At 34.0% G+C, this 10,416-nt stretch overlaps 1 protein-coding gene across 1 annotated transcript; it reads right to left on the bottom strand.

The window, feature by feature from the left end:
* Positions 1 to 2,970: 2,970 nt before the first annotated feature.
* Positions 2,971 to 6,988, bottom strand: LOC143548899 (uncharacterized). The gene is made up of 9 exons (XM_077039942.1): positions 6,841 to 6,988; positions 5,861 to 6,077; positions 5,624 to 5,781; positions 5,396 to 5,541; positions 5,243 to 5,305; positions 4,578 to 4,670; positions 4,325 to 4,486; positions 4,035 to 4,132; positions 2,971 to 3,328 (listed from the first exon to the last, which is right to left on the bottom strand). The coding sequence occupies exons 1-9, from the start codon at positions 6,938 to 6,940 to the stop codon at positions 3,016 to 3,018; spliced, it is 1,350 nt and encodes a 449-aa protein (XP_076896057.1). The 5' UTR covers positions 6,941 to 6,988; the 3' UTR covers positions 2,971 to 3,015.
* Positions 6,989 to 10,416: the final 3,428 nt, after the last annotated feature.

Here is a 10,416-nt window from a genome sequence, read left to right as displayed (position 1 = left end):
ATCAATTCGGTTCAGTTTTGGTTTGTGGTTCGTTTTCGTCGACTTTCGGTTTCGGTTCATTTCTCGTTTTTTTTAGAACGAGGGCAAAGGCGGAAACGTTTTAGTTTTTTTACATTTTTCGTTTTTTATTTATATTTTAAGTTATGATTTTTTTATTAATTTTTTTGAATTTTTTTTGGAGGGGTTTTTGTTGTTAATAAGAAAATCCTTTATTTTCTATAACAATCATTTAAAATAGGTGGAATTTTAAAATCCCATGAAATGTGTCATTTGATTGGATTTAGTTTCCATTTTCATTCGTTCATTTAATGAAACGAACATATCAATTCATGGGATTTTAAATCTCATTCCTTAAAATTCTTTTCAAATACTTGAAACGACCAGAACCTTAGTAAAAATCATATGAAGGAGGTTATGTTTAGTCGTTTAGCATCACCCCTTTCATAACTAGATCCATTATTGAAACAGTCATCTTATACGTGTCCATTAGTAAGACCAAAACTAATTGAAGTTATATATAACTTTAAAATTATACATAGATAATGGATTTACAACAAAATGAAAAAAAGTTAAAAACTACTTTAATTTTAATAAGATACGAAGCTAGTAAATAAACTTAAAATCTATTGAAGAAGGAAAAGATAAAAACAAATCCCTATACAAAATCGGCCTAATCGCAGGTCGGTTTACTGGTTCAACTAGTTTAAAACATAACCGATCGATTGGAGACAATTTAAAAACATTTAATGAGATCGGTTATTTAGCAAGAAACGGTTTCTATTCTGCTCGATTTGATGACGATCTCATAGACTCAAATACATGTAAAATGCTGACTTCAAACTATTCCGACAAAAAAAAGAAAAATTGTTATAATTGTTGGGCTAGTCCGCTTGACAGAGACACTTGCCTAGTAGAGAGGAGGTCTCAGTAGCATGACAAGAGAGTAGAATTTATTGATGTATTTGCCGTTATATATATAAAAGTTTTCCTGACATAAATCACATTCCATTTTTTATCTCCTAATAAACTCGCCTAAGCTAAAGACTTGGCCCAAGTGCATCCTTAAATTTGGTAGCAGCCCATTCGGGAAGTTTACTAAATATTTCTTAGAGCCTTGGGACAATGGGATTATGGGAATAATTATATGTGACCACTTCCGCTAGTCTTCTCAAATCTCAACTATTCGATTATCAGAGTTAGCATTTATAACTAAGGGGCTGTGTAGTAGTATTTTAATGATTTTATTAACAGAATATATCTGATTTGATTAAAGGTACAGTGTGTTCAATTAATTCACTAAAAAGACAATTTCAATGGTGTATTCTTAAGCCTCTTAATGATAAGTTTCAGACCTCTTAGTGATTCAACACAAGATTGTCAAACAGCCCTCCATCATAATTAGTTTAAGTTAATAATTAGTTATACACTTACAATAACAATTAGCACTCTCCATGCCTACAATAGACCGATCAAGACCAAGAAGACCAACTCTTTCGTCTCGGACTAGCATCTTTCTTGGGAAGTAACGCGAGTCTATCAGCATTTGCAACAGCCCATCTGTTGAAATCAGGTGACCACACAAGACTTTCCAATGCTTTCTTGGTTGACTCTATTGTAATTGTAAACTTGTCCCATTCATCTTATGAGTATTGGTTTCTTGCAAGCGTTTTGTGAAAGGAAGAGTAGAACGTGTTCGAGTCTAACAGTCATACTGTCATAGATAGAGAGACTTGAATCAATGCAAGTATATTTTATTATTATTGAATTTTAAGTTATTTCACTAATGGCTTAAGTTAGCTTATGTTTTAATCCTAATTCTATTTATAGCTTAATTAGTAATAAAATTCTATTAAAAGGATGCTTTACTTTGTACCAATGTTCAACAAAGTGAACAAACCCGATTATTTGCCATTACACATACCGGTATTGATTGGGCTAGACTTGTCTATTCGTGGTTTTGTATTTGTAATCATGTTTGATTAGGATTTTATGAATTTAAAACTTGATAAATCACTAATTAGTAACTATGATAGATTATAGTTAGTTATAGATGTTATATCTTCCATCAGGATAGTGTAACTCTAGAGATAGATGTTAGGTAAAATTTGTAATTTTAAGATTTGATTAAGATGTATTTGTAGAGTTAATTTTCATATATGGAACTCCAAAACCTGAACATATATAGTTTGTGCAAAACTTTTCACTAAAGGTTGAGTCGTCAACGTTCATTACTGGCAGCTCTTGGATACGGCCTACGATGGGTTGATGACCATGTGTTAGCGTAAATGGTTTTCTTCTATTTTGTACCTTACAATTTATCCTAAAGTTGAAAACTCGTCAAGCTATGGTTAAAAGTTAATACACAAGAAGAGTAGAAGACGAATACAAAGATAAACAAGAAGGAAAAGTTTATTACACAATATAACAAATTATATCTGCATCTAGATCAAAGATTATAGCATCACAGATTTGCACCACTAAACATCATCAAGATAAATTCAAGATTGTCGGAAATTTGAAATAAAATAAGTTATCTTTTCATCCATCGATTTTACGTACGTAAGGAGATCTTAAGTTTGACTTTTGTTAGCTTTAATGTCTTGGATAACCTTTATATGTCATCCTAATCCTCCACATCCTTTGACAAAGAAGATGGTATTTTAAAACATTTTTCCATTTACTTTGTACAATACAAATCTTATGCTTCTTAAGAAAATGGCCTATAATGTCAAGTAATGGATCAAGACATCTTAAGTTCAAATTGGGTTCAGATCAAAAACGTATCCCCGGTCTCACCAAAATGGACTCATGTTGAAATAAGTCGTTTTAGAAAACAAATATATCAAAATAAGTTTTCCGCTACAACAGTATAATCAAATAAGAAAAATTAGGGTTTCTACAATCATCCAATATCCTACAATGGAACAATCATAATACTAAAATGTATACCCATAATAATTAGTTATAAACTTACAATAACAATTAGCATTTTCCATACCTACAATAATTAACCGATTATGACCAAGAAAACCAACTCTTTCGTCTCGGTTTATTATCTTGCTTGGGAAGTAAAGCGAGTCTATCAGCATTAGCAACGGCCCATCTGTTGAAATCGGGTGACCACACAAGACTTTCCAATGCTTTCTTGGTTGACTCTTTTGTAAACTTGTCCCATTCATCTTTTGAGTATTGTTGTCTTGCAGGCGTGTTGTGAAAGGTAGAGTAGAACGTGTTCGAGTCTGATAGCTTCGCCTCGTGCATATTATTATTATGAGACGAAGAATCTTCAACGGGATGGTGGGATCTTATATGCTTGCCCCGCAACGTTCTACACATTTTTGAAATTTATGCTAATAAGTTCGTAATTCATAAAATGATTTTATAGGTAATGTTTTGTCTCTTAACAAGTTGGTTAACTAAAAAGATAGTTTAGTACTTTTTCCCTCCTTGTGGTTTGGCCATTTTAAATAGTTCAGTCCAATAATGAAACCTTTATCCCTTTTGAGTCACTATGGTTTCATCTTTTAACCAAAACTGTTCATAACACTAACTCTAGTAGATTTTTTATGTTAGTTTCTTATGAAATGACCAAAACACCCTTGTTTAATAGATAAATGGATCAATTAATTGAAATAATAAGCATTATCGCTAAATTGGAATCTGCGGTTTGTAGAATTGAAGATTGGAGAGATCGAAATGAAAGGTGTTCTTTAGGTGTAAAAATGTTTATGTTTAGAAAAATTAAAAATCACTGAGATGCTCTTCTAATTAACAAGAATATTTAACGGAGCTAGTGTCAAAGACAAGAATGGTTAAAAAATGAAACCATGATGACTCAAAGGTTAAAGGTTTCAGACTTTCAGTTTTGGACTTGACTGGTTAAGATGACCAAACCACAGGGACGAAAAAACTCCTAAAAAAGTTTAGCTAAAAGGAAAACGGGTTGAAAAGTGCTCAAGTGTTCGGGTCAACACAACCCATTTTGACTTATTTATTTTGAAATAATAGAAACTTTATTTGTGAAATAGACTTACTTGGCTACGTAATAATAACTAAGGAGCCACTTTGCAGCTGATGGGATGAGTACACCACAGGCCAATGCTGCAACTGCCAACAACGGATCCACCGAACACTGAAAAACAAAAATTGGTTTACCCGTCTTGCAAGTTTGGGCCTTAACTATAAGAAAATAGACACAAGTCACCCATTACATTTTAACACATAAACCACCTAAATTATGCTTCTTGCAATGATTACATCAATATTAAGCTGATATAAATTTATTAAAATTTAATAAAGTTAGATAAAAATGATGTAAGGGTACCTGAAGAATCATACTAGAGGCTACTATTCGAATGGACCAAGCAACAAACTGAGCCACGCCCGTATCAATTGACCCGTCTTCAGTCAGGACCAGTTTACGAACAGCCCAAAATCCTAACCACGCCCCACACAGTACAACAAAAACCAGTAGGAATGCTGCCACCTGGGTACATAAGCAAAAGTTTATATACCTCGTATAAAAACACAACATAAAAAAGAAAGAATGTACAAAAAACTAAATAACACTTAGATACGGGACTGTAAAGATCTTCATGGATTCCCATCTCGACAAGTAAAGCGTGCAGTAATGTAGGTACATAGCTAAACAGAAAGGATCCAACTCCAACCTGCAGAAGTAAGATGTTTACACGTGGTTAAATTACAAAATATAATAATAAAAATAATACAGGAAAACCTCACCAAATAGTAACCAAGTTTCCCAAATTTTCCAGTAAGGTCACTCAACTTTCATTAGGTGTTTCAATCATGTGTAACTTTTTATAAAGGTTAATATTTTTCAAAATTTAGTGAGGCAAATAAGTGATAATATTTTGTCAATTAACTTTAAAATAGGAAGTAATAGTGAAAAAAATTCAATAGTTACCAAGTTTTATAACTGTTTAGTTTAAGTCGAACAGAAAAAAATAATCACTAAATAGTAACCAAGATTCATATATTTTTCATTTGCCTCACTAATTTAATTTATTTTTAAATATTAGCATACATAAAAAAAGACCTTACGTGATCAGAAAACCTAATGAAACTTGAGTAATTTCGAAGGAACAAAAAAGGTTAGTAATTTTAGTGAAACACATGGGAAACTTGGTTACTATTATGTAAAGCTACTCCTAATAATAACAACAAAAATAATAGTAGCTGTATCGAAAATACTAAGTGAACAAAAAAATGGGACACTCACAATGGATCCATATAGAACTAATGCTAGTGAACTCGTCCTACCACTTGGGAGAATCCTCATTCCCTGCATTATAAGTAACAATAACAGTTAACATAAGTTTTCACATATGAAAATAACCATATCAAGCAGTGCTTTGATTTAGTTCATATCTACCTGAAACAAGATCACCAAAACAACAAGCAAAACCCCTAATGTCATTGCACCACCATAATATGTTGCTAAAGAGTTGCTCAAAGAGGATGCAAACGTCATCATTACAATTCCCAGTACCAAAAATATAACGCGGTACAAATAAAATTCTGTAAAAGTTGAGTTCAATGTTAGTGTATGATAACATAAAAAGGTTTACTTTATTTAATGAATCAGAAGTTTATAACTGACCTTCATTCAGTACAACCTCAACGGTTCCAACAGTTGGGCCCACTGAACGTATATCCAAGAGCTTGCAGTCAAATGGGGACATGGATTTAACCCATGACCCGTTAATGAGTTTCTCCCATTGACCTTCAGGGCACATACCCACTGCAAGAGATGCATTCCTGATATGTTATTAGGGTTTAATCGTTTATAAGAGGAGATGCATTCCAATGATCAAAAGGGTCAAAAGTTAAAAGCCACCTATGAAAACAGACGGTAATACTTGGAGAACGGGCTGTGGAATTTGCAGTTTTAACTTTTACTTTAATGGAGGAGAAGAAGCTTGTGAGATTTGTAAGCCTCGGTAAGCCAATGAGTTCCACTCTTTCACAAACCACTTGATATCCAGGTCTTGAACCCGGTGAATTCTCCACAACTAGCGTTGGGGATAGCTCCAATGTAGCAAACTTTGCAACAGCTGCAAATGCACAGAAACAAAAAACGTTAGAGCTTTCGAAATAACATGCACACCCAAAAAAGGCGTTAAAACTCCATTTATTATGAAAGCTACTATAAAGTTTTAACGGATCACTATATAGAGACGGAAAGTATACAACTTTATTTCTAGTTTACACATAGTTTGAGTTTGACATAATATACTGAATTTTGTAGAAGTAAAAACTATACAAATTAAACATCATATATTCATATTATCTCACCGAAACTTAGCATCTTCTTAATTTCATTAACATTTGGAAAACGAAAGGTAATTAAGTAAAATTTTGGATTTTTTTCCTAAATATTTGCAAAAAGGAAGTAATCATTCCTTCAAGAATGATTCATTTCATTCCATAAGACAAAACAAACAGCTTTTTTCTTCTTTTTTTTTCATATTTCATTCCTTGTTCAATTCCAACATACAGACTAAAAAAAGTAAACTTTATTTCTTTAGTAAGCAATCTGCATTTAATACTAACATTATATGAATAACAATAATAATAATAATAATAATACAGGGATTAGATAAAGTAAAATTTAGTAAACAAATTAGAAACCCTTGATTCGGTTTGTACTGTACAGGCTAACACCAGAAAATGAAGCAGTAATTAGTTACTAATCTGAAGGTTTATTGTATTTGACTGTGAATCCTAATTAGTTAGATCCAGAATATCATACCCAATTCGTTAAATAGCTAGAAAAAAAATTAAAAGTGAAAATATTGTAAGTTGAGAGAAGTTTACTCATAGAAGGCAACTCTTCGGCAGAGTTGATGACGGTTATGAGGAGGAGGAGGATCGCCGGAAGTTGGACGGAAGTCAGCGTGTGACCACCAGCAGCCATGGTGTTTTTCCGATTAGGCGGGCTGTTTTCAATTTTTTAGCCTCCACTCTTTTCTACCCTCAACTAGTTCAACAAACACATTTTTAAACTTTTTATCTTTGAACTTATTTTCATTTCACCTCCTTTAACGAAAGAAATAGCAAAACGCATAACTTATGTTTCAAATTTGTTTCGCATTACGTCCTTTGATATTAACACAGTTAAGTTTTCTCATTAAATATGGCCATGCACGTGAATGTAGTATTGTAATTTTATGTATTTAATTAATAATTAAAACTAAAAGATAAAAAATATATATATAACTCTCTCTCTCTCTCTCTCTCTGCCCAATTCATTTCTTGCAAATAATATCTAATCAAGAAAACCATGGAAACCTCCAAATCCATTTCCACCATCGTCGCCTCCATTTTCTTCGACGCCCCAACTTCATAACCACAAAACCTGTTATCACATATCTGAACAAGTCAAATTGAAGCTCCAACCACTTGAAAACCCTAACCCTTGGTTCTTCAAACGCAACTCTCCATTCCAAAATTAGTGGTCGTCATAACCAAGCCAGCCCTTCACTGAAATCCAAATCTGCCAGTCTTTTTAGTTGCCGGAACCGAGTAGAGAGAGGGGGGTTGGGTCCAATCGGCGTGTTTGATTTCACACCGCCATGAAAATGATGTGTTTCTGGCAGCTCCAATCGGAAAATTACAATCCTGCTACAAGGTAGTCTTAGTCAATCGTATTCGTGTTCTCTGGCATGGATGATCTTGCCCCCTGTGCAAGCCGGATCGGATCTGATGCACGGCCACCACCGCTTAAGAAGATCTGAAACCGCTTGTTTGTGTAATTAGATCCAATGCTCGCCAGAAAACCGGTTTTGATGGTGATTGGTTGGATGGTGATGATGAAGATGATGGGGAGGGGATGGTGATAGTGGATGGCAGATGTGTGGTAGAGGTGTGTGTGAGAGAGAGATGGGTTATTTGTATTTTTTTATTGGAAAATAAAAGTATTTTTTCAAAAGGTCAATTGTTTAGTCTAATTACACAAATAGTCCTTAAAGGGGTAAAATGACCACATTGCCTTCATGTGCAAGGCACATGACCAGATTTAACAAGAAAAATTAACTGGGTTAGTGACAAATGACGTAACGTGAAACAAATTTGAAACCATGAGTTATGCCTTTTGCTATTTCTTTCATTAAAAGACGTATAATGAAAATCAAGTCAAACATAAAGGACGTTCTTTGCCATTTTGTCTTTTTTATACCAAGTTTGTCGACATTTTTTTGTATGGCTTGGGTTATTCAAACACCAGGAGAGCCTATACAAGTCGTATAGGTGCAAAGTCAAGTAATTTTTGGTCAGGAGTGTTTGTTTTATTCCCTTGTACCGTATAGCGCATATACGAGCCGCATAGGGTTATACGACTCGTATAGTTTTTTTTTTTGTATAACTTTAAGATTACTTTAAAATTTCAAAAATATAAAAAAATAACAACCGAGTTGGTTATAAAATATAAACATATAATTTAAAGGTAAATATTTTGCTCCGTACTAATCAAACAACCTGTGAAGAACATGAGCGTTTCGAGGTAACGACTTTTTAGATGTGGTCATGCGATCCATTTTGGTTGACACCTATATGAGTTATCTAAACTTTTGAAATATAATTGCTATAAAAATAATTTCGTTTGTTGATGTTTTGACTCGTGTTAATTCAGCTTTTGAAATATGGCCTTTATAAAGTTATAGTCGTTCAATGCCTTATAGATACATGACGAATGAAATAAAAGTTGTTGGGTGACGAACTATTTTAGTATTACATGGTTGAAGCAAGAAAAGCTGATACCTGGTTTGTACAGGTCTTATACCATCTATACGGCTCGTATATACTATAAAACAATTATAAATCTCGGGTCAAAGTATAGACTGACATGCTGTTTATTGTCCGTATAGACCCTATACAGCTCGTATTGGTCAGATGAGGTAAGCAGGCTATACGAGCCAGAAAACCTATACGGCTCGTATAGGGTCTATACGGCTCTATAGACTGCAAAAAGTTGTCACACTGTTACCTTCGTACGTATGCCAATAACTTAGGGCTATACGACTCGTATAAGCCCTATACGATTCGTATAGACTTATTTACACGCCAAGGGGCTGGTGTTTGAATATAACCACCCTTTTGTATATACTTATTTTAGTTAAATTATTTATCGTCTTGACTCTGACAACTCGACCCAATTTGACCCTCAAGCACTCAAAAAATCAGGTTAATGAATGTTCGGAGATTGAAACCATTAAAAGAGAAATCATGAATTTGTCATTGAATCATACAAACATATTTTCGGTCCTTTTTACTAGATTGCACCCTTCATAATAACTAAACTTATGTAGAGCATTATGTAACAAAACGAAAAGTTTTTAGCGTTTTCTAGAAGAGGTGTGATAGTATGGAGGAAAGAGATGGTGAGTGTTCTTAAAAACAATCAAAACTAAGTTATGTAAAAGGATGAGAAGGAACACATTTTTAGAGCTAATTTTTGTTGTATGATAGGTAAAATTCAGGAAAGATGGACAAGTGGTTATCTGGCCATGTTTTTTTTTTACTAGCTTAAGGCTTGAGGTGTGCTCTCATGTCATTTAACTCCACGTATACATCACATCATCCATTTTACCCCATTTCACTCCACAAGAAATACTCTAACCCCCTTTCACAACCTAAAAGGACATGATATTGATAACTCCAAGTAAAGGCTAACCCATTTGGGCTAGAATGTTCCCTCCAGTAAGTATGAAGAGTTACCCTCCCCAACAACAAGGTTAATCTCTCTCATCCAGTCTTTTATTTTCTCTCTTGTGCTTTACATAGCCGTAAGCACAGAGAGAGCTAACAATGAAGGTGGTGACGAGATTTTACCCTTCGTATTAGCAGCAACATCATCTTGTCTCTATTACCAAAAAGAAAGCCCCGAAATAGCTGAGTTAGGTCAAGAAGATGAAGATCAACATTATCTCAACCCGAGCAGAGGGACCTAAACCGAACCCCAACGAGCTCAATATATGGAGTCGCTAATCACTCTGGTTCTTGGACTCAATGCCACTCATTCTAAGCATTGTATGTCACTTGTTTTCGCATCATTAAGCCAACCACAGTAAATAAATGTATTACTGACCGTACGATCTCATATGTTAAAAACTTTCTAGTGAAAGCTAAATACCCCAGCATATAATGTGCGAGCTCAAGATATGGAGACCCCATTCGTTCCGGTTCTTAGACTAAACACCAAGTGTTATGAACATTGTCTATCACATGTTATCATATCAACAGGCCAAATACCATGTAACATCCTAAAATTTTTATATTGATAAATAAAAGAAAGTTATGTTTAGTAATTTCACGTTTTAGTTATTTAATGTCGAGTAAGGAACGGGTCTTGGGCTTAGTTATTTTATGAACTCGGCCTGTCTCGACCCGTAGGAA

Source organism: Bidens hawaiensis, unplaced genomic scaffold, assembly GCF_021521415.1.
Source record: "Bidens hawaiensis isolate Kalapana, Puna unplaced genomic scaffold, B.hawaiensis_p1.1 tig00015316_1, whole genome shotgun sequence".
In the NCBI taxonomy this organism is placed as follows: Eukaryota; Viridiplantae; Streptophyta; class Magnoliopsida; order Asterales; family Asteraceae; genus Bidens; species Bidens hawaiensis.
This window is presented reverse-complemented; position numbering and strand designations above follow the sequence as displayed.